The sequence below is a fragment of the Folsomia candida genome, unplaced genomic scaffold, assembly GCF_002217175.1.
Source record: "Folsomia candida strain VU population unplaced genomic scaffold, ASM221717v1 Fcan01_Sc006, whole genome shotgun sequence".
In the NCBI taxonomy this organism is placed as follows: Eukaryota; Metazoa; Arthropoda; class Collembola; order Entomobryomorpha; family Isotomidae; genus Folsomia; species Folsomia candida.
In genome coordinates this window covers 7,129,009-7,153,870 of record NW_019091198.1, presented here as the reverse complement: position 1 = coordinate 7,153,870, position 24,862 = coordinate 7,129,009, and the positions used below count along the sequence as shown (strand labels likewise).

Here is a 24,862-nt window from a genome sequence, read left to right as displayed (position 1 = left end):
ATTGTAATTCACTGATGTGTGCGGGTGAAAACGTGAATTTCGATGTTGATCGTGTCCTTTTATGTAGAGAAGTTTTTAGTCCAAGTCAATTTGTAACTTTTAACTTAACTTTCATGCCATGGGTTCTCTTCTGGAGAAACAATTAATGTACGCGACTGATACTTTGTGATTCATTATATCACGTTGATGATGAAGAGCAATTTAACTATTGTTTCGTAGTCTTGAGCAAGTGTGTAACTCTAGCTGCCCTTCCGCATCATGTCTCAAAACAGAGTTTGGATGAGGTTCAGCTTTTGTTTGGACTTATTTATTTGGACAAACGAGTTATTCTCAAAGTGAAAGCAGTAACAAAATAAAACAGGAATTTAGCTGTTTTACTTGAAGCTTTCAACTTCAGAGCAACAATTTAATTAAATATTTTATTTTATTTCTTTACAGCATGTTGCATAATCTTTTAATCTGGAAGGACAAAACTAAATTAACATTTGACGAGCGTGGCGCAAAAATAACTTTTGACAGGATTACTTGCTTAATTTGAGCTTTAATTACACCCTGCAGCGATTTGTGTCATATACCTCTCACTCAAATAACAAAGTGTTTTTGTTGGGTATAAATATAGCCTCTCATTCTATAGTTCTGGGCACTTTATTAAGCGGTGAAAACCACTTTATCTGTTTAGGGTCTGTCCATCCACACACAAGGGAACTAGATGCAAGTTTGCTTTTTAACGCTGCGACAAAGTAACGACAGAGTCAAAAAAGGTCACAACGAGTTTTGAATACGAAATACTTAATGTGATGTATCAATGCTACGAGTAATTTTGAATTTTAAGACGACAAATATTTTGAAGGTTCGGAACATGATAGGGATTACAATGCGATAACATTTATGATCCAACTATGTTTGAGACTATTTTTGCGACCTAGCGACGCGGTTGCAACACGGTCGTAAAAAAGTGGTGGCATTTTCTCTACAAAACATGGCATATGCGATATCAAATTAAAGCTATTCAATAGAGGTATCGTTGGGAGGTACTTTAAACTAGTATTCAACTGCGGATTAAATGAAGTTAAGAAAAATACATATTTGGTTTCGCCACTTTTTTATATTCCGTTTTTACAAGGATTTTATTTGTGCTTGTTTGTTTCTTGAACTTGCACTTTAGCTTGTTCCCAATTTAGCGACATCCGTAAATCTGTGTGGTACATTTCACCATACTTTTCCTTAGTTTGTTGTTCGGCAGTGAACACACAAACCTTGTTAACGCTTGTGTTTCTCTCACTCACTCACATCAACTGAATCGTAGGACGGATTTCTCACCTTGAACAGCAATTTTCGTATCCTAACCTGGTATGTGCATTCTATGTACACTCGCATGTCGTCATCTTCTGGCTTTCTCCTAATTTGGGAAACTGTATGCATAGAATGTAATTAGATTGCAATCACACATTGTACAACACGTCGTCCTTAAACATAAACTACTTATCTTCCCTCAGACCTAATCTTCTCCACCATTTCGTCGTCCACCTATTCGCATCCTTATGCATATTTAATGACCCATTCTTGTGGAAAAAGTGCATCACATTATTTGCAGAATTTTTTCCACTTTGTCTTATCGCCAAGTACACGTGACTGCAATAAAATATTTATTATCTCCGCAGGAGTCGTTTAGTTTAGTGCGGATAGTGAACAAGTTTTGAGTATGTCAGAGCAAAGCAAAGTGGGTTAAACATAAGATAAGCAAATGTCATGACCCTCCAGAAAGAAATATTAAAACTCATGAAAGTATTCCTCTGGAAATATGAGAAGCTGACGACAAACGAACAAAATATTGGATTCCCTGAATTAATTTGAAGATAAAATTCCTATAAATAAGTTCTAAATGGAAAGTTACATCATGCCGGGAATTTGTAGGGTTTAAGGTGCTCCAGTTCCAGTAGGTTGGTACATATTCTTTGAGAATTACATGGCTGCTTATTCATTTCATGTTGCAGCCGCAAAGTCTTGTTTGCAATTTCCGTGATGGAAGATAAGGTTAAAGTTAAATGTCTACTTTACATTGAATTATGGGCAAAAAAGAGACTTGGTATTTATTTCGTGGAAAAATATACATACATGAAAAATATGGAAACGGAAAACTACTTCTCAGAATGTCACATACTGGGTCGTGTCCAATTGGTAAGAATAACATGAAATGTACCCCACACATGCACACAAATTTTAGAAGGTTATCCCCAGGACTCACATTTTATGCCGTGAATCCCAGCAGAAACAATGCACATGATTTATTTTTTGTCACACAGGACGACATCTCTCCTAATTGTTTTTTACTTTTAATTTAATTTCAACCTTAAGATTCCAAATGCATGTCTCCTAATTGTTTTTACCTTTAATTTAATTCCAACCTTTTTAATTTCTCATGGACTAAGATTCCAAATGCTATTTATAAACCCATCATACCCATAAAGGAAAGAAACGAAACTCACTAATTTACAATGTATATAGTTGTTGACCTTTTCTTGGTGGTATTTTTATACCCTTTGCTCTTTCTCTGAACCAAATCAAAGCTGACTTATCATTAGAAGAAGCCAGCACATATTTGGAATCGTGTCTCACTGTGAAAGTGGTTCCTTTTAATGTGTGGCTTGTAGTTCAGCACCGGTTTCATCATCGTCCTCATCGCAGGGTGCGGACTTGAAGAGCTAAAACTAAACTAATCTGAGATAACAAAATCAATCCCAATCAATACTTTTAGACGGAATGAAAAGCGTATCCTTTCCGTCGTCTCGTCGTCGTCTCTTCTGTCGTCTGCTCTACCAATCATACAATACAATGTTTGTTCGATCGAGATATTTGTCTTCTTTTCTTCTGTTACGTCACATTGTTGACTCATCACAGAGAGTGCAGAGTAGCGCCGCGTGGGATGGTTGGTTGGTGGATCGGCTCCGGCACTCTTGTGCAAAAATTTGTCTATTTAATGCTTTGTCTTATTGTTTCGCCAGCCTACTCGAGCGAGATCTCTGCAGATAAACCTGATGACATTTAGCAACGCTGAGTTAGGCAAAAAAAGGGTGAAAGTTAGTGGAGAATGGTTTGCTAGGTAATTAGGTACGACAAACGGACACTTTCTCTTTGTTTCTGCTAAAAGTCATTAAATATGTATGTAATAATTCCTAAACAGATTGCTTATTCGGTCCCAAAGGTAGTCAGTCAGTCAGTCAGAAGGCATCATTATAAATTAATTAGGAGTGCGAACAAGTAAGAGCTGTTTGCCTTTCTAAATGTTTTGTTTTGACACAGTTTTTTTATGGGTCGATTGCTTAAAATCTTAGTAAAAGGAATGTCTCGTATTTCTTTACTTTTCAGCATCTCGAGTCGACATCAAGTTCTCGCTCTTAATCAAAGAAAAAGAATAAAGGGTTGAAGATTAATTAAAGTTGCTGGTTCTATAAATTATGAACTTTGTAAATGGGATACGATTTAGAGACAAAAATATTTAAGTTGCGAAAATAGCTCAGAGTACTTTCCCACCATAAATAAACGATGGAGTAAAGTATGCTCTGAGAAATATCGAAACGTCGAGAGCTTATGTAACTCGTGGATATTTTGGTGAAAGTAAAGTTAGGTTTTCGATGCTGTGATGGATGTATTCGCTGTAAAAATCAGAACCACTTCAAATGTTAAATTCACAATGTGAAGGGATGAGACGTCTGGTTCGGATCTGAGTCTCAGTTAAGCCCGAAAATTGCAATTCCTCGGGTTATTTGTCTAATTCTAACCAATCTCGATAAGAACACATTGGTGGGACTGCAATGCAACGCAACGGCTGACTGTTCGTATCCTAGGGAAAAATCAAATTTTGGTCCACCATTCAATTCACGTCTTCAGTACAAAAAACTATCAATTTGATTTAAGAACGTCATCGTCCAATCCCAATCCTAACTCGGGACGATGAGCTGTCTATGGACATAACGGAACGACTATAGCTTACTGGTTACGTGCAGAATAATGTATGTACTGCACATCAGTCTACCAAGTCACTCGAATTCTTGGCAAACTATGTTCATCGACTTGGCCAACCACGACAAATAAAATCTATAACACTTATTTTTGAACAATGATTTCATTGCGGTGTTTGCTGCTGGGGATGAGTGAAAGTCTGTGGTGCCGGACACTTCATTCCCCACAATTCATATCATCGAATTTAATACCCAACACTTTCACTTCAGTTCATGCTCACCATTCATAAATGCGAAATAATTTGGATAAATAACAGGTCCATCTTGCTTCTCAAAATTAGTAAAAAAAATATTCAATTGAGAAGCAAAGCGGAATTTACTCAACTTATTTCATGTTTATCAACATGAATACGGGGCATGCACTGTGGGAAATGAAATGTGTTAGGCACGATACGCCCTAAAACCGAGTCTGTAATCCTACGTACTTAACAATATTTTGTCACCATTCACAAATTCGAGACACTATTAATAGATAGTAGAGATAAGAGCAATCCGCAAATCATAGGATTTAGAGTCTGCAAATCATTACCATAAATGTAAACTGTTCATGTTGCTGTGCATTGCTGCTACATTTCCCAAGGGAGTAAATTCACCACTTTTTAAACTTCAACAAGAAAACGCCTCATAAAGAGCTGAACGAATACCGTTCAATTTTATAGTAACGATCACGATCCAATTTCCACCGGATGAAATCTCGCATTGATTGGACAGTTTTCTGCGTGTGACGGGTATCCCCCTGTCTTCCATAACTATTAACAACAACAACCAAGTTGTTTCACCTTGTTGTTTCCCTTTCCTCGCTAAATGTTTGCATTTTCGAGCCCTCTGAGAACCACGCCGGCTGAGAAAAATAGGGCATGCTTGCAATTTAATAGCGAAGCATATTTATTTTTAATTATGTTTAAAAATGAATTTTGTATGCCTGCAAATGCCGTGGCTACATCAATAAAACTTTAATAGTTAAGCACATAATTAAGCACACTCCAAAAACCCAGAATTTCTTTTGCAGGTTCTCTGCATATATTGTTTTACTGACATGCATGCCAATCTTAATTCTTCATTATCTTGCCTGCATACGTTGAAAAGTCGTATCTATATTGTTATAATGCAGCCTATCATTAAACTTGAATCGAATTATCAACGAACAATTGGCGAAAGCAAGAAAAAAAAGTTTCTAGAAATTTTTCATGTTCGCAAATTTATCCCCTTGAGTGGACGGATCCATCATTTTTTGATGAAGTTTTTCCTGTTTTTCTCACGAAGTCATTACAGCTTTACATTTATAATCTTTGGTCTCGATCGAGCGATCCACGGACAAGAAAATTTTTGCCAAAGTGTTGCTCACTATCTATACCGGAGCGGATTCCTGATTATCAGACATCATTGAAATACTTATAATGTAGTCCACCATACTTTCGTTAGTTACGACATGAAGGAGAAAAGTGTAGTACGTACGCCTTATTCTGGAGTCTGACATTGTTGATAATAAAGGCTTTATTAAAATGTCAATCACTATTTGCACATTTTCATTCCCTCACAATTTACAAAGCAATCCTACGCTGCCTGTGTCCCATCAGGAGGGAGTGAGTCATAGGAGGAATAAATGTTGTAGAGGAACCTCCATCACCAGAGAGAGAGAATTAGTGAGAGAAAACCCGTTTGTCATTATCTAGCAAAAATATCGTCTTCGCAGAAACACAGTTTTTCACTTTCTCCTCCTTTCTCCTCCAAATCTCGCACTTTCACACAATGCACGACACACCAGTGCTTCAAACTCGGTATGAAGAAATAAATGTTTTTCGATTCAATCCTATCGAATTTTGCAACTTGTCTAATTTACTTTGCCTGAATTACGGTGGTGGGTGAAAAAGTTGAGGGATTGATTGAAATTAAAATAGTTGGCTGTTGAATAAAAGACAGTGCTGAAGCACTTCAAAGTTTCACAGTTTACACGGATATGTCGTCTCATACATGTATTATTATGCTCTTTTAGCCATGAAGGCAGCCATCTTGATCCAGCGATGGTATCGACAATATCTGGCTCGCATGGAGATCCGTCGTCGTTACACGTGGAACATTTTCCAAACTGTTGAGTAATAAAAATATACATATATTCATATATTATGCATTTTATTAAAAGAAATTAAGTCATCCGAATGATTTACAAAATGTGTTCTCTCGACATTATTTTTTTAATTTATGTTAACTGTAGATACGCTGGGGAACAAGATCAAATGAAAGTGAGTGAGACCCTTTTCCCCATTGTTACGATTATTAAGATAGCCTCCCCCCCTGCTTATCAGTACATATTCATGTGACATTTATATATTTTTTTATCACACAGCTGTACAACTTTTTCAACGCGTTACTCACCCACATTCCGCAAAAACCGGTGATGGATAGTTCGTCAGGGAGAGATTCGGTGCTAGAAACGGCTTCCCTGGACTCGTCGGAGAATTCGACTGGAGGTATAAAAATTGTAACATGGCAAAAAATGGTGACTATAAAAAAATTCTATAGAGTTACGTACGACTTACTTATCCATGCCATTTGCCAGTAGCGATGAAAGAAGTGCTTCGTTCACCGTTATCAATTTCAATATACTTGTTGACGTGTGTCATTTTCAATATTGAGAGTGACATGACGAGTGATTTGATCATCAGAGGAATAAATAAAACAACCTGTTTCCGAATCACACAGATGTATCTGGACAAGGAAGCGGATCTCGAGGCAGAATGAAGCTACGAAAACGTAAAATGTTCACTGGGAGCGGAATGGCGGTAGAGTTGGAGGATATCATGGTCGAAAGTGATTACAGAGGACCGCATGTCAAGCTTCCAATGACGGTTCAAAATTTGCAAGAATTAATTGACGGGTTCAAAAGCAAGAAGGTGAGTGCACTTTCATCATGATGAGATTGTAATTTTAAAAATTGGAAATGTTATAAATCGGAAATCTGAATTTTGAAAACCGGTTTATTACGTCATACTTATCTTTGAGACCTACTACGTATTAAGGTCGTCTAACCCACGCAATTTGAACCAAGAAATGCGTTCCACACAATCAATACAAAAATCAAGCCTATCTTTAATACCAAATTCTAGAATATCGGCCAGACTTCAGACCAAAGAGAAAGTTAGTAATCAATTGTTCTTGTCAGGTTGACTGGTAGTTTTCCTCTCACTCTAATTTTAGTCTACGCTCTTCAGTCCAAGGAAACCAGTAGTGGAGCAAGTAACTCTGCACATTTAGTAGTCGTCGTACACGGTATGGATCGGAAATTAAGAATTTTATCCAGTAGACGAAGGAGGGTCATTATTAACCCTTGAAATATATTATTATTGGGGATACATAAACACTTCCCAGTTGACGGTTACGGCTGCGGAAATTATATTTACTCTCGCTCTATTTCAATATAACGGCTCGCATACATACTTATTTTGCAATCTGGTTATCTAGATTTATGTCAAGTTTAAAAATTAATCTTGACAGACAAAGCTTTCTCTACGTGACGATTTATACGTGTTGTTATTCTTGCCTTGTGAACACACAATTATTGCTTTCAGGATTGGAATTGGCATTTATGGAATTACGAATTAGTGCATGAGAGAAAGTGGTGAGTGGAAAGATGATTGAGAGCGATAAAATTATTCAGTGTTCATCAACTCCCGGATACTCCGTGCGACAGGAGAAATGTTGAGGATAAAAGGGCAAGATTAATCAGATTATTGGGCCCAAGTCAAGCTGAACTTGTTTGAAAAGAAACAAAATGGTACCTTGGGCCATGCCTTATGCACTCACTGGGACCGAAAATGTCCAAATAGTCAAGCGTCATTCTGCACAGGGTGCGGCAAGATTATGGTAAATAAAATTGTGTGGTCAATGCCTTTGAGATGGTTCCATCTATTCCAAATACCCCATAATTTCAGACAGATAATCGCGTGGATAAAAATCATTAATAAACTGCATCCCAAAACTTTCAAAAATGTAAAATTACGCTGATGACCATGCAGAAAAGCAGTTTACAATAAGTGAGAATTCTAGGTAGACTTTTGCAAAATTTGCACCATGAGTTCTCGTAAGAAAAGTGAAATCTGTTTCGAAGATTCTTACTTTTTTAAATGAAAGCTGATTATACGTCAATTTTTCATGGAGAACACATACAAATTATCAAAAATGTTATGGTGTGTGTTCTTCAAAATTTCCATTAGATTTTTACCATAATCTCGTTCCACCCTCTGTATTTAATGGTTAATAATTGTAGCAATAGCACGCCTTTGTTTTGCTAATATCTTTAGCAAACATAAAAATTTATCCTTGTTAGTCTCAGCAGAGTAAATTTTTCTCAAAAACGATGAAATATGCGTCATTAATGTATTGAATTGTTACATACTTCAAATGTATACATACAAAAACCGACGTAATAAATGACGTAATAATTTTTTTAGTTATTTACCAAGTGGAAAAAATTCATGTTTTAAAAACATTCTCAGGACTCATGTACCACGGAAAACACTAGCAAACCAGCAAATTTTTCCTTACAAACCGACTCTTATTCTATGCTTCCGAATCATTTACGCAATTCTTGTTTCGCCATGATATTTAATAACAACGTTATCATCACTGGGCCTACACTTTCCTTTACGTGAGCATGCCAGCATACATAGTTTAAAAATTTGTCACTTATTTTTATCACAACGCCCACCATGCCCATATCAACAAAAGTCAGGAAGAGTGGAAAGTAAATATGCAAATCGTTTTATGACTTGGAGGACATTGTGCGATGTGGTAGGTTTGGTTTAAGGGAAGTCGTAAACAAATGGAATCGTGTGCAGCCCCATTTCTTCTTTGGCTGCTTTCTCTCAGAGATGGCTTTTACTTCCATGGCCATTAATCATCATCACATATGAGCGAAGAAAAAGGGGGCGCAGTATTGAGACGGTTTCGTTCGTTGTTGTAGGAAATGCCACAGCCGCGTTGTAAAACTGGCAAATTTATGACTCTGACAAAACTCGGCTTCATTTAATGCTTACATGAATTTATCTTTTTCAAAATCAAACTTCACAATAACCCGAGTCGAGCTGAATTTTCTTGAAAAACATGGTTCATGCAAATGTGGGGATTGGGATCTGTTAAATCACTTGCAAAATCAAGTTTAAATAAAAAAGAACAGAGTAAGTAGTTTACGCAATAGGACTGAATTTCACTCCTCACTTTATTTACTTAATTGTAGTGTGTGTTTTGCCAATTGGTTTTTGCCATAAATTGTGGTTTCTAAAAACTTTGGAGTGGTTGTGGTTGTGGGGCGAATGAGTTTTGGAAGGGGAAGACAGAACAAAAGCTTTTCCATGTTGTCAAAGCAGTTAATCTGAGAGCACCTTTGACCTTGTTGTTCCACAATTCAGAGCCTGACCCATTCTCTGCCGTAGAATTGATCCCGATCCCGGTGGTGTGATGGTGGTGGCGATGGTGGGTGGGTGGGTGTAGGTAAGAGTAGAGGAGTAATAATGTCTGGTGAAAGATTGCTCTCTGATGAGGCTTGCACAGAGACACCATTCGTCACTTTCGAGCCCGGAATATATTTCCCTGAATGCGAGGAACATCAGGAACGTGATACAATGGGAAAGCTCTCCTCTTGTATTCAATCAGTTCAACACAATAACCACTTTCACGATCGTGTGCTGATGTATTTCATAATAATAACTATCACTCATTCTCGGATGAGACTACCACACGGTCTGCCCTGAAACAGTTGAATCTTGAAATTTCCATAATTCCAAGTGCTGGTGGGAGTTGTTGTTGGCATTGAATGATGGGCTGTGTATGTACTTGAATGATGCGACCAAGTTATTATGTATTTCCTCAACAGATACTCCACATCCGCTACGTTGCTCTAATACTTCGTGCTGCTGCTGCTGCTCTGAGGGGACGACCAAACTTCAACCAGCCATCGACAGCCCTTTCCAAGCAAATCACTATCTGTGGAGACCTACATGGCAAATTGGACGACCTTTTGGTCGTATTTTATAAGGTTTGTGTACTTCAAATTCTCACATGGCTATAAATTTAGGGCAAAATCGAGTATAAAATTATCGTGGAAAAATTGCGAAAGGGAAACAATGCAGCAGTGCACACCTACATACGTACACAAATAAACAGGACTGCAGGATTGGACGTATGACTTTCACTTACTGCTCCTAACAGAGAAACTCAAGAAGATTGTAAATATTTGAGTTGTAGGGAAATTGATGGAGTAGACTGATCTCTCAGGAGGGGATCATTTCGGCATTTTATTCCTGTTTTCAAGTCTGGTCAATTTGCAGGACTGGTAAAAAATTGACTTTGATCGCAATATTCAAAGGGCTAACCACTATTTTTATTTGCTCCTTCTCATACATACAATAAATACTTGCTGTGGGTCGCATGTTTGCGTTTCTACTTTTTTTTTTAGCTGAATATGTATGTATACATATTTTTGAATGCTTTGAAAACGATGCTCCTCAAGTCATCAAGTTATTCCCAGCTTTTCTATATTTTCGTTCGCTGCATATGGCATCTTTTCTCCCTTGGGAACCTTATTTGGAAGTCACTTGGTTCTTTGTAACATCATTTTTCTTTCGCAATTTCCTAAATCGTAGTTGTATAACGTATGAAAATTAAGTAGCATAAAGGGAATTTCCACTCAGGAAATAACTTGGAATGTTGTTTTTCCAAGTGCAATAATATATAAGTCATCTGTACATATGTAATGAGCGTACTCACATCAACCTTCTCGAAAATTGAGCATATAAATATAAGTTGCAAAATTTTGCAAAATTTTTGCTGGAATTTTTTTCGTAAATTTATCCGGCAACTGGACGTTTTCATTTCACAAAATTATCTTCAGCGAGAGAAATTACAGAAATCCGTGGAAGCAACATCAAAACACGTGTTTTATAAGTAGCTTGGCGAAATTTATGAAGTCATATTTTGCGAATCCCCTCACGACATAAATTTGTCGAGCTTCATAAATTTTCTAAACCAGTTACGACGCTAAATAAGACGTTATCGTGAGTACGCCCAATATTATGATTTCATTGAAATAAATATTTTCATTTCCAAGACTAATAGGCCACATATTCTTATTATACTTTAAAATGAATTTCGACGATGCCAGTCAGGAACCCAACCACCATCCATTTTTGGAAATATTAGCCTCCAAATCTTGTGCAAACGAGGCAATTGAATTGGAATTTCATGTGAATAGCCTCGTTTAAGGCAGAGGCGCATGAATGAATAAGCAATGCACAGCTTGAAAGAGTTCATTTGCTTCCATTCAAATCCTCCATGTACGAATCATCTTTGTTTAATGAATGAACCAACTGCCCAACTGCCCAAACCACACCGAGCAGTCAATGCGAATATGATGTAATGAAACCACCCAAATAAATATAAATTCTTGATTCCTCGACATGGCCGAGTTCGTTTGATCGCGAGAAACCAGGGGATCCTCGTCGTCCATCCACTTTTACCTACTTTTGCCTCGCCAGCATAATATTATTAAATATTATACAAGTCATTGTTGTCCTATCTCTACGCCCAGGCTCAAAAGGCAAATGTTACCAACATGCTCCAAATGTAAATGTAAATTATCTTCTTTCCCCGTTTCCCACTATTTTACAATCGCTTTCTCTTCATATGATTGATACTTGCATTTTGCATACACGACCCGGCTTGATCATATTTCCGAGCATTTGGCATAAAGTGGGCGTGACACCCATTTCATCCCCGCTTATGTAACTGACAGATATATTAATTTCTATAATTATTTGAAGCAGTTGACATACCAAGTGATTATTAGCTCATGGTTAGTTAGCTCGGGGAATGAGTCTTATCATGTAAATGGAGCAGCTAATCTAGCAAAATATGGTATCTAATCTGACATAAATATATTTGTCCATCCCAATAATTATTTGCAAATTCAATATCTGTGACTCTCCAGCCACACGCAAATGTCACTTTCCATTATATCTGCATTATTATTGCAAAATAAATAAGTGACACTGGGAAAGTCATTTCCTAATAAATGTTGAAAGTATTGGTGAACTTTAGCACATAATTCTCATCAAATGTGACGAACGCAGTTTTTATTGGACTGTCCGATCCGTCATGTAATTTCTAAGCATGCAACCCACGCAGGAGGAGATAATCGATACAATAGAGAAGCTTCGGCTTTGTGTTGTGGGTGCCTTCATTTTGTTTTCGTTGTCTAATGGGTTGGTCGTGTATTCAATATAATGCACATATTTATTAGTGTACTGCTTAGTTGGTTGGTTAGAATTAGGGCCACGTACTAAATATAATATGTATGTATTTACACAGCATTCGACATTTTAATTATACCGTTGTTAAGAATGTCGCTATTAAGTGGTTGTTGTGTTATCAACGCTGTTGGATTATTTTATGACACGAAGCTCATTTTATGACCCTGTAATATCTAGTAATTTGCATAATGGAGTTTACCATTTTTCTCGGCTTATTTATGCACGATATTATTTGGAAGGTTTTATGTTCACATTTCGGCATGCATACATTCCATGGTCTTTACAGGAATGCAGGATTTAATACGTTTGGCCCTTAGAAAACTTGCGATGAATTCGAATATTCGGTGAACAATAATTTGGTGGTAATAAGGAAGCTCCTTTTTAAATAAACCTGACTCACCGTTTAATAAACACCTAATGAAACCAATTCGGCCAAATAGACACGGCTGTTAAATCTCAGATTACGGAGATGAGGTCTCAAAAGGACGAAATCTGCTTTGCATAAGGTTTTCCCTTCGTCTTCTTCTTTTGCTGCTTTACATACTTTCAGGAAACATATTTTTCTTGTGAAGGCGGTGAATATGGCTCCATCGGATTTTAAATGCACGTCGAGGAAACTGTTCGAGTTAAGCAGTATGAATATTTAGTTCTTTTAGAGAAAGTGGTGGTCGTGGTTGGTTGTGGATATCTTTCATTAGAACAAAGCCACTACGACTACCACTTAATTTGCACATTTCCTCTCCAGGATTTCATCACTGGTTTTGTGGGATATAAACGTATTTGTACGAGTGAGAAGACAGTGTTTAATTGTGATTTATGCCTAGGAAGCACTTATCTACGATTAATAGCTAAAATACTACATACCTGGCTTGGCCTAGATTTAGGGGACTAACTCCAGCAGTAAGAAGGCTGCATAAACTCTCGAGGCAACGACGCGCCGGGGGAATTACTGTGGCACCAACCACTTTGGGTTATCTACCTTAGCAGGCTGAATGATGGGTGGTAAAGAATGCAATTTAAATCCAAGTTGTAACTTAATTACCCATAAAAATCTGACATCCTGTTGAGCCATGCTATTGCTGGTGCTGTTTCGTGCTTAATTAAAACTAAAATCTTACCTGGAAGACAATTTAATGTGTGCATTATGCAAATGCGAAATATTCTTGTGGAAGGATTTTATGTATCACACCATAAACGTAGGTATGCATTTCTTGCGGTGTAAACGCAAGGTAATAAGGTTATCAGACTGTGTAATATGCAAGGTTTAGTGCTATCTTTATTCATAGATTGCAAATTGTCTAACCACTGACAATCCTCGCTTTTGCTTAACTTTAATTGGGAATCATTGTATCATCCGCTCATTTTGTGGTGGAAATGTCGATAATTATGTCGGGAGAAAGTACGTAGGCGGTGGAGGTGAGAGTATAAAGTGCACGCGGTGTTATAATCATCTTGCATCATAAGTATTCATAAGCCAGCCTGGAGCTAGAAAGTCTTATAATAATCCTTCATGAGTATTACTTCCACAAGTCCATTGTAAAATAGGGTAAGGATAAGAGGAGAAGATAATGCATAATAATAATGTGTCATGTCCTTAATTTTTGGTGCAGAACGGATTGCCATCACCCGAGAACCCGTACGGTTAGTGGAATTTTTTTTATTTCTCATGGTTTTACTAAGAGTTTTCCACAAGTAAAAAAAACTTGTGTCGTGAAAAAATTGCTGAACGTACGTGTGAAACCTTTGTGAAAATTGCACAGTTTTCAACGGGGACTACGTGGACCGAGGTCGGAGGTCGATGGAAATCTTTCTTATTCTCCTCTCATGCTTTCTTCTCAGCCCTGACGCCGTTTATCTCAACCGTGGCAACCACGAGGATCACATCATGAACATGAGGTAAGGTTTGTGCGGTTATCCTCATTTTCCGCTGGCCTGAGTGACGGGGCTCATTAAAGTCTAATCTTGGACATTGCCACCCACCACCAAACTTTCCACCACGGCTTTCCTCTTCTTACACTTGTAATCTATTAGTTGAGCCTGAATTATTTAAATCCCGTCGGATTCATCTCTTGTACATGTTCTCACGTATATGTTCTTCCGACTTGAACAATTGGTGGAGATGCTTGTTTAAGATTATTGCACGCCTAGAGAAAGTCAAACCTCATGAATGTTATTCCCTATTCGGACCATCAAATGTAAATTATTCCGGAACTCTTGTTCAGTGTCAGCCCAGGGTTAAAATATGAATCCCGAGTCTCTTTTCTCATAATTTTGACAATGTGGAGTGGAGAGGCCAAGTTATTTTATTCTCTTGCCAAAAAGCAGCAAGCAGGAAACTGTCAAGGAGATATGCAATCACATAAAAGTGTGAGGATTTTGATCCTTACTATTTATGTAGCATGTACACATACGATCAATCTTGAAAGAAACCCTCGGTTTGATATCTACCAGCCTTTGATTTGCAATTTCCCATCTCATTCCTCACCCACTCACTCAAAGGATAAAGAACAAAGATCGTGAAAGTTGACTAGTTGGGGGGTTGTTTTCTGTTTGGTGATTACCGAGTATAAAATAAATTCAGTTATTTCCGTCCTTTGTAGATACGGATTCATTCGAGAGGTGCGTCTGAAGTATAAGGTAAGCAGCAAGATTTAATCTTCTAGTCTTTTACCTCTCTGGAAGCAGCAGAGGAAAAGGAGTTGGTTGGTTGGTTGGTTGGTTCACTTCCACTTCAATCACAAACCAACCAATTTTCCCTCTGGTGCAATTGACACAGAAAAAGACAATGGAGCAAATTTGTTGCCGTTGTATTTCCTTTGTTGACTTGAAATAACTAGCAACCCCACAAACCAACGGACCACAAAGAAGTTGCAAATCTCACCGTGATACTGGTGGTGGTTGTCGTTGTGATGTAATTGATAGGTTGTGCATGCATCCAGTAAACTACTTAACGCTTGTCCCCGTTAAGTCGCTCTTTTGTGGCAGGAATAATGCTGGACACATTTTTTAAGAGACAACGACAGATATGACAACGCGTAACTTATTACATATGTATCGAACAAAGTCAATTATCTTTCAGTTTTCCCCAGAATTTTATCAGTCAGAAGCATTATTCTTATTTTGTGCAGCAGAGAAAAGGACAATGTGAGACAATGTGTGTCCCTCTGCCAAATGACTTGAGGGGATGAACGAATTTGATTGCAAGACCAAATAATAGCAGACCAACTGACAATTGTTTCGCTTGAGTGAATTTTGTGTACAACTTCTCTCTTGAGTCAATTGTATCAGCAAATAACTTGAGTTGGAGGAGCTACTTGGCTCCTTGTGTCTCCTATTCAGCTTAAGCGCTGCTGCTGTCCACAAGAAAACATTTCTGGTGGACGACGTGTCGCTTTGGTAAAGTTCCTTCAAGTAAATAACAATTTGCTACAGAAGATTCGAGAGTGCGACATGGCACAAGTTGAACCGAGAGAAGAAAGTGAGAGAAATGGGAAACATTTTCGAACGTTTTCTATCATTTTCAACTTTTGACACTTACCACAATACTCTCACACTCGTTGATTTATCGACCTTGCGACGATTTATCCAACCACGCTGCTGCCGTGCTATGTACGTAAATACATATGTCTCCCTGCTCTGCCTTGACTCACTTTAAAAAAATACATATCCAAAGGAAACGATATTTCCAACTTGAGAAAATTGTGTACGCGAGTGACACAACAATAAATAATTTGTTTCGCTGATTGAACAACTTTTATTACAACAAGCTTTTAGTTTGATTTTATATCCTTTGTCATCCTCTTTGTTCGCTGGATATGTACGTATTCATTCCAAGCCTTCGTTCAAAGAGCATTAAGTTGATGTAATAATAATAAAGAAATGTAAAGAATAAGCTTATGAGGTCTCAATCCAGTTGTTCTCCTTGTTCCGACTTATTGTCCCTCAAGGTAATATTAAAACTTGGCAAATGTCACAACTTACTTCTTGTTCCCGTCATGAAATGGACTAGTGAAAGTAGACAACTGGGAAAATGTTTCTTCAGCTGTCGTATTCTAATTGAGGCCCAGCAGGAGTATTATTATTATTACGAATACTTACTCACTCACTTTGGTTGGAATCAGAAAGTTATTGTCTCTCTCGAGCGAAAGTTGATAACTCGGTTAGGCATAAGTTTACATAAACAACACTCACCGGAAACACAATTAAGTACTTCCCCATTGTCTCACTTATTATGAAGAGGAAGGATGCCCCATTCTCATTAATTTTCAATAAGTTTCTCGTCTTCTTATTACCTTGTTGATAAAATGAAGTGAATTGCTAATGAGAGTTGACGTATAGAGTTTAGGCAAACCACCTTTAAGAAATCCACTTGGAAACTACTTTGCACCGGACTAAATACGTACCTAGGCTACGTAATTCTTACTTCTACTTACCACGACGAGAGAGAGAGTTTAATAAGAAGGCTAAAGCAGCAGCATTGAGAAGTAACTGTAATTTTCAAATTTATGACTTGAAAGGATCTTGTTGTTGTTGTCTTTGGAGTGTCGTAAACTGGGGAAAGTCCTCTCTTGAAACAACACAAGGATTCTCCGACCTTACACATTCAACTGGCTCAGGAGTAATCACGAGTAAATTGATGGTACTGAATTTTCTGGACATTATTACTTACTTATAAGTAATGGGTCTCAAAATGAACTAATTTGGATCTGTCGGGTCGAGTTTGGGATGTTGCCGGGAATGGGGATGGATGTTGCCAATTTGATTAGAGTCGTCGTCTGGACCACTTAACCTTGGATGGCGAGTGGAGGCCTCGAGTTTTAACAAAACTCTTACAAGCCAGCAAAATTAAATTCTTTAGGCATATAGGTCAACCGAATCTAATATTATTACTGGCCCGTCAAGTGTAGGTTAATGTAGTTAGTTTGAAAGTATGTGGTATCTGGAGCATCTGTCAAAAGCTTTTACACAGCATTGAAACTTTTAACCGGAATTTTCTATCAGGGCTGAGTGATTCTTAGTGTTAGTTTGGTTGGATTTAAAAAATTGTACAGTACTGAGACTGACAGCATCAAGCAACCGCTTTTTGATCATCGGGGTTTGTTCTCGGCTAGATTTCCCATTAAAAGTGTTGTTGCGTAAGATTGTCTTTTGGTTCGGGGAGAAAAGAGAGACTTTCACTTCACAGCAAGATCGGAATATAAATGTCAAGTAAACACGGAAGCAAAGTCCTTGACCAGTGCGGCTGGCCGTGGTGGTGGTGGTGCTTAAATACCATATTTTCATTCTCAACCACCAACATGGATTAACTCAACGAACTGCCAAAGACAGGTCAGTCGGGATCATACCCTGGAAAAAGACCATCCACGTTTAAAGCTCATTGGAGCAATTCCGGAAAATGTCAAGCTATTTTCCCACAACGTAGCTCCATGTTGAGCAACTCGAGAAAATTAAACTCGTCTCGCACAGCTAACTCTCAAAAACTCCTCGAGAATCTTCTGCCTCAGTCGACTGCATTACGTATCCTGGAGAGAATTGGTTCTTCTTTCCTCTCCGAGGAGAGGAGAAGAAGTAGGAAAAGGAATTTCATGACCCGATTTGAATGTGTATCGATTGTCATTGTGGAATTTAGTCGCCGTCTTGCTTTAGCTCAGCAAAATATCCAATTTTCTTGGAAAAAGATGCCAAAAGATTACAATAAAGAGTTTGCAGCTGCATGTGACCTTCTCTCACATGATGTATGTATGTATAGGGCATAGGGTAATGGTCGGCATGCCGGTTTGGTTAGCTGGAATTTTATGTGAACCATTTCTAAGTACATATGGTTGTTATCTCTAGAACGACGACAGGTCACAATTCATAACTCATTCTTGCACTGGATATTTGAAGCTGTTAAACAAACCATTATTGTTCACTTGCCGCAATCAACTATCGAAATTGGGTATTTGAAGGAAGAGTTTATCTACTACATAGCCTTGATTTGTAAGCTGCATTTTATTTAGTTTCCTTCCATCTGTCTTGAAATTGAGTCGCTATATCGACGCCGACTTTCTCCCAGTGTTGAAGTAACGAAGCTCTTTTTATTGTTCGCTGTAATTGAGTAAAACGCATTTCCAAAAGAAGATAAAGCCTTTGTAAAACCGAAATCTGGGAAAGTGTTGGATTTTCTCTAGTGGTGGTGGGAGTTTAAGTTGTGTGCCTGGTAATAGGAGAAGCCTATTTCTTCTTGGGTACTTTCTCCAGCTTACCTTACTCCGCGGTTCTCTGTGGTCTCAGACTTTTAAAAGTTTATCCTCAGCATTTACGCCTTTGGCTTAAAGTGAGGAAAACTTTCCCTTCTAGAAACGTACAAAGGTCACATCTTCTCTTATAAAACCATGATTGAACTTTACGCTTGGGAAAAACTCATCGTTAATTAATTAACTCTTGGAGGAGAGATAAGCTTAGTTATTATTATACAAGTATTATCACCGCTGCTGATAATTCCACCCAGTCCCACGGGAATTTTACAAGATCGGGTGTTTCTTCTTCTAGAATTGAAAAAACTTAACCAGCACCGTCATCCTGCCGTTCAAAACTAGGTATTTTCCAACTAATGTGAGAGATGTTGTTTGAACACATAGTTAAGTTTATAAAGCTCACCAACCGTGTCTCGAGTGTAAATGTAGATATTACATAAAATGCAATACCCATTGTACATAATATGTATGTATACTTGTAAAAGTAGAATGAGCACACATTATCTTTCGTGGTTGTGTTGAATTTTGCGATCGTAAAACAGCAGAGCCATTTCCGACTTTCATTGTCATTTCGGGTAGATTGAGACGGTATATTCCCAAGGGAAGTGTATATATATCAGAGGATTTTGCATGGATGAGTCCCGATAACTCCGACAAGGCAGCTTTCTCTCTCCGTCTCTTTCTCTTGCGCTGTTCACCTTTAGCCGAGAATACGAATAAGACAATCTCACAGCAGGCACGAATACAACTTCTTAATTCAACTCAGATTCGCACGTCTCGACCTTTCATTGAAGCATCATTACTTTGCCACGCTCGCGCTGCGGCGGTGGGGGCGAAGAAGGCTCTTCATCTGCTTTTGTTACAGCTTGTTACGTCAGTTGTCGTTTCTGTAATGCTGAGAATGAAAGGTGATGTAAGTAAATTTCAATTTCGATGTTTCAGCAGTTTCTTGAGGATTTCAGTGGGTTAATAAATATCATTTTCGAGAGGGGAAAAAATCCTTGCCTCGTTGGTGTGTTTGTGACGAATAAGGCAATCACATTTGGGACCCAGGCTTATTGACATCATTATTTCGTTTGATATTATTGAGGTTAACTAAGTACTTGATGGATATGGTTGTTGAAAAGTGCATTATTGTGTTCTTATAAGTTATTGGTGCTCATATAATAATAATAACGATAACGATAATATAATGCTTGATATATACGTAGAGATCGGTCCTTTCATAAATGATGATTCTGTTAATAATTGAACTGTTCACTTCCCCCGAGCAGGATTTTTAGTTTAAATGCCCTCCCATGCCCTCTTAAAAATGATGTGTTCCTCCTCTCACTTTCCGCATCGTGGTTTCTTGTACTTCTAGGTTTTCGCCGGAAAAGCGCTGCACCTAATCGACCAGGTTTATCGAAGCTTACCTTTGGGAACAATTATTGACGGTCGTGTTCTTATCGTCCATGGAGGGATATCGGAAACCACGGACCTTAAAATCATTAGTGATATCGATCGATATAAAGTAAGCCTTTCCCCCGCTCGTTGGATTATTACACATGAAACAAAGTGTCACTCCAAGCATTTATAAATTAATGAAGCACGACTAGACGCATGACTTAATTTGCAACTTTGCAATTTTGTGTTTTAAGAAAAACAAACATATTGATTAGTTGACTCCTCGACGAATTGCATAGTCTTTCCTACTCATTATTACACACACCCTCTTGTCAACCTTGTTCAACTTTATTGACGACGACGACGGTGATGAAAACGGACTTTCTCAAAAGGGAGATCCTAAATAAATAATTTCATTAATGGAGAAGAAATTAGCTTGCTTTTGAATTTCATCACTCTGTGTCAATAGATGATTAGCGAATTCATTACAGTTGGGATATTATTCCATAGTTGGAGGACGAGGAGATATGGAAAGTAGCTCAATTCTAGAACTGCATGCATGTAGCGAAACGTCTGTGATTGAGACAGTTGGAGTGGTGAATATTTGAGAGAATCCAGCAGAAGAAGGGTGACAGCAGTTGATATCATGAGAGGTAAGTGGGAATCGTTGCATGTGAAGTAGTCGTAAAATGCGAAATCCATCTCAGGACAGTGTTTCCTCCTCGTCGTCTTTGCCCTTACTGGTTATCGATGCCCGACGAGTAGTTCTTCTCTCCGTGATCTACTACAGACACGACATTTGGTTTTCTCTGTTCTGGGGATTCCTTCCTCGGAGGAGGAAGCACACGGTGTGTTACACGACGACTTTCACTCACTCACTCTCTGCCTAAACCAGATTTAGTGGTGGCTAATATGCCAAATTACAATGCTCCTTCTATACCAGGCTGCCCTATGCGGTATACGTTACATACAAAAGGCGTTAGGACATGGTTTTGACGAATTCATACTTTAATTGCGGGATGGTTTTTAGTCGTAGAGATTTCTAACTTGTTTTATGTGAAAGCCCATGTCTCAAACTATAGGTAAGCATATCTGGCTTCCGATTTTGTGTACTCTGCGAAATGAGGCAAGGTCAAATTTGGAGAGGTGTCCTTTTTTAGTTTTCCAAACCAGTGTTCTTATAAAATGGCGTTGAACTAAATATTTTTTTCTTAGGTCCTGATGCAAAAATCGTCTTTGAGGGTGTTAAGGGTGACGAGGCGGAGTGGCAGAAATGCCGTCCTGCTTACCGTCCACCTGAGTGGGCTGAATGGAGGTGCTGGGTTCAAGTCCTAGTGCCTGCAGTGGGTTTTTCTCGTTTTTCCCCACTGCCAAGCTCAGGTACTCTTCTCCCTCCCTGGGTAATGGCCCATTCGTGGGGTCCAGTGGTTGTAATAAAGGTTTTTTTTTTTTTTTTTGCGACTATTTTTAAGGGACTTAGCATGCTTTTCACTATATAAAACCACGTTTGCCTTATGCGTATCTTTTAAGTCCGTTTTGCAGTCTAATTTCAAACTTGTCTTAATGGAATGCGCTCTTTAACGCAACTCTTCCACTTTTAAGGCCCCCACATTTTACGACTTTGATGCTAAAAATCCCTAACGTGGTTTTTATCCAAGGTACATATAGTATATTGCACTTGAAGTACTTTTGACAAAATTTTGATAAGTGGTTATACCCCACGGACTGAGTTTTCATCAGACCTTATAAAATTTTTGGAAAAGTTCCCGTCGTTTTCGATGTCGAACTTCAGAAATAATTTAACTAACCAAAACGCAATAATTTTATTATTTTGTCACTTGTACCTTGTAGATAAAATAGTTCTGCAGTAGGGGACACAAAAAGATTAGTAAAATTTATTTTCTAAAAAATTTGACCATTAATTTTCCAAATAAGTTCACGAGTTTTTTAGGATTCCGCGACAGCTGATTAGCTAGGGTCGTTCTCCAAAACTGTTTACACAAAATCTTCACTGTTTAATTTAATATTATTTGGGACACTTAGAGCTTTGCCCTCAATCTTCATTTGACCGAGTGGGTCCGCGTTCAAGGTCAGCAGGTCAATTTTCCTGTGCACGGTCCAATTTATCAATTTTCATGAAAAAGTATCAGCGACGATGGAGGCCCAACATTATGTAATTCATGTAGATTCTTTTATTATTACATGCAATGATTATCTAGGGTTGTAATATTAACAATCATTCACCTCTGACCTCTTAGGTTATCATGCTATATGAGTAATTCAGTTTGGAAAGTGTTTTTTTGGCTCCTTCCAACTCTGGGGGCACTGGAGGGGGCATTTATAAAGCTATCGGCCTAAAATTTTAAATATATCTTTTTGAGAGTATTATCTTACAACTGACCAAAAATCAGTTCAAAATTCAACTCCCCGCCAGAGATATTCACCCGCGAATTCGTCAAAACCATGTCCTAACGCCTTTTGTATTACACACATACATCACAAAATCACTTCCCTTTAACCTTATACTAATCTAGCTCCATTCATCACATCCCTCGGCTTATGGAGACTCCGGATACTCCGGAGGTGGATTGACGGGTTGTTATGTGCATACGCGTAGTTGTATGTCAGGCCCTGTTCCTTTAACTGATGATGATATCGGAGATAAGAGTCTGACTTCCGTTTCCTCTGTCTTGCAGTATGTCTCAATTCTAAGACCTCCGATGGATGAAGACGGGAGAATAATTCAACTCTCTGATTTGTATACTTCAACTACGAGCAGCTCCAGCGAGTGGAGACAGGTAATTGTCTCGTCGTCCTTCTTATTAAGGGAAAGGAGGAGGAGGAAGAAGTCTGTGGAAAACAATCGTCACACAAAACACGACGAGCTCATGCATGTAGCAGAAGCAGTCAGAGCCTCTGACAGGCTGACAATCTCGATTTCTTCGTAGGATGAGCTGCCAAGTCATTAAAATGAAAAATTGCAAGTTGTTCATAATTTACAATGAAAAACAAATTGCAACGAGTCATGTAGCCTTGTAAATATATCTGCCTGCAAAGTAATCTGCCTCGATGGTTTGTGTGATGAGCTTTTACAGCCACATTCTTCCACCTCTTTCTCCTTCTCGTATCAAAGTCGTTTCGTTTCATCATTAATGCGTTTAAGGTAGAGGCCTGCCAACTTTTTTCCCTCTTAAAACCCGTGTTTTGTGCTGTGCTTTGATGGGAGAAAACGAATTTATTCGAGGCATGCATCCTTTGATGTGTTACGGGTCTTTTTAGTGGTATCTAAATCAGGGTTATGACACCTAAAACTCCAAACCGTGGCGTCACTTCACATCACAAATAAACGTAGTCAGTCATACAGAACAGGGGCAGATTTATTATAAAGAACAACTCTGAGCAATACATTGGTGATGCTAAATCTAATATAATATTTAACGGTCAGCTTATCAATTTTTTACGATGACTGCTCCAGCTCGATGACAGTTGTTAATTTTGTAAATGTGTCTACAAATTTCGAATGGAGATTTAGTACCCGGATTTAGACCGGGCACTGATTAGATATTATGATATAAATGGAAACATATATATTTTCGTATGGGCAAATTTATAGCGGTCTAGTCGTTAATGTTTATTATCCGTAAAAGGTGCTGGACATTTTGTGGTCCGACCCGTCCAACGGGGTCGGATGTTCACCCAACACTTTTCGAGGTGGGGGATCATATTTTGGAGCTGATGTCACTGACAGGGTGTTAAAAAAGCACGGATTGCAACTTCTCATCCGCTCTCATGAGGTATGGATAACTCGAATGCCAAACAGATCTGCTGGAGCACATAATCATTCGAATGTTGTGTAAAGGAGAGAGATTTTTTTGTATGATTTCAGTGTAAGCCAGAAGGATACGAGTTCATGCATGATAATAAGGTATGAAATTATTATTATGTACCTCGTGCCACTTGTTTCGCTTCTCTAGACATTCTAGTGCCCTCGAAATCAAATCCAGGCAACTGAATATGTATCTGGATGCACAAGAAGAGAAAACTAACTTCAGAAATTTGGATTCTTTCAGAAATTTGGTATTTTAACCGAAAAGCTTGTGTACATAAGTATATGAGATTTTATTTCGTTATTTTTTCCAATACTTCTTGTCGCATCTATGTATGTACAGTGTTGAATTACCATCACAATTTTCCTCCAATATCCGACTTTCCCTCAAAGCTATGCACACGTGCACATATTACATATTATATAAATTTGAATTCTAGTGTCTGACAGTATTCTCTGCGTCAAACTACTACGAAGAGGGGTCAAACAAGGGCGCATATGTTCGGCTCATTGGAGGCCCAACGGAACCTCTGGAACCGTATTTTGTCCAGTTTAATGCTGCAACGCCAAAACTGAGGAACATGACTATTCGCCAACGTGTCGGACTTGTCGAAGCATCAGCAATTCGAGAACTTCGATCTCGAATCTGTGAAAGACAAGATGTTCTAGTTCAAGCTTTCAAAGCGCACGACCCAGAATCAAAGGGTGAGTGTCAAACGTATAACACAATAAAATTTGCATGCCAGGAGAAGAACCAAGTCGTCTGTAGTGTGCAAAAATGCACACCTTTTGAACGGGAGACTTTTTTATGAGATTTTTCCACGATTTCCAAAGATTTCTTATACTAGTTAGTCTGACTGAACGGATTGCTGTCTTATCTGATTTTTCGTTAGAAAAAAGTTCCTTGCCGTTTTTTTCAGGTCTGATCAGCTTGAACGATTGGTGTATCACGATTGAGCAAGCGACGGAGCTGAAACTTCCGTGGAGACTTCTTCGCCCTAGGTGAGTGAAGCTCGAAAATGTTTTTTTTTCTACACCACCGGAGAACTAAATGAACCTATACCGATACGAAAAAAAGAAACAATTTATTGA

The 24,862-nt window shown here is 38.3% G+C and overlaps 1 protein-coding gene across 2 annotated transcripts in view; it reads left to right on the top strand.

Moving 5' to 3' along the window:
* The window catches only part of LOC110851011 (serine/threonine-protein phosphatase rdgC), a 41,488-nt gene that overhangs the window by 14,097 nt on the left and 2,529 nt on the right, over nucleotides 1-24,862 (top strand). For both annotated transcript variants that reach the window (XM_035853064.1, XM_035853065.1), the window contains exons 4-17: nucleotides 6,013-6,112; nucleotides 6,232-6,259; nucleotides 6,364-6,487; nucleotides 6,720-6,910; nucleotides 9,889-10,050; nucleotides 13,933-13,963; nucleotides 14,083-14,218; nucleotides 14,923-14,959; nucleotides 19,922-20,071; nucleotides 22,641-22,742; nucleotides 23,592-23,738; nucleotides 23,831-23,869; nucleotides 24,211-24,475; nucleotides 24,691-24,772. In XM_035853064.1, coding sequence (XP_035708957.1) covers nucleotides 6,013-6,112; nucleotides 6,232-6,259; nucleotides 6,364-6,487; nucleotides 6,720-6,910; nucleotides 9,889-10,050; nucleotides 13,933-13,963; nucleotides 14,083-14,218; nucleotides 14,923-14,959; nucleotides 19,922-20,071; nucleotides 22,641-22,742; nucleotides 23,592-23,738; nucleotides 23,831-23,869; nucleotides 24,211-24,475; nucleotides 24,691-24,772 — 1,594 coding nt within the window. The remainder of the gene's footprint in view (nucleotides 1-6,012; nucleotides 6,113-6,231; nucleotides 6,260-6,363; nucleotides 6,488-6,719; nucleotides 6,911-9,888; nucleotides 10,051-13,932; nucleotides 13,964-14,082; nucleotides 14,219-14,922; nucleotides 14,960-19,921; nucleotides 20,072-22,640; nucleotides 22,743-23,591; nucleotides 23,739-23,830; nucleotides 23,870-24,210; nucleotides 24,476-24,690; nucleotides 24,773-24,862) is intronic.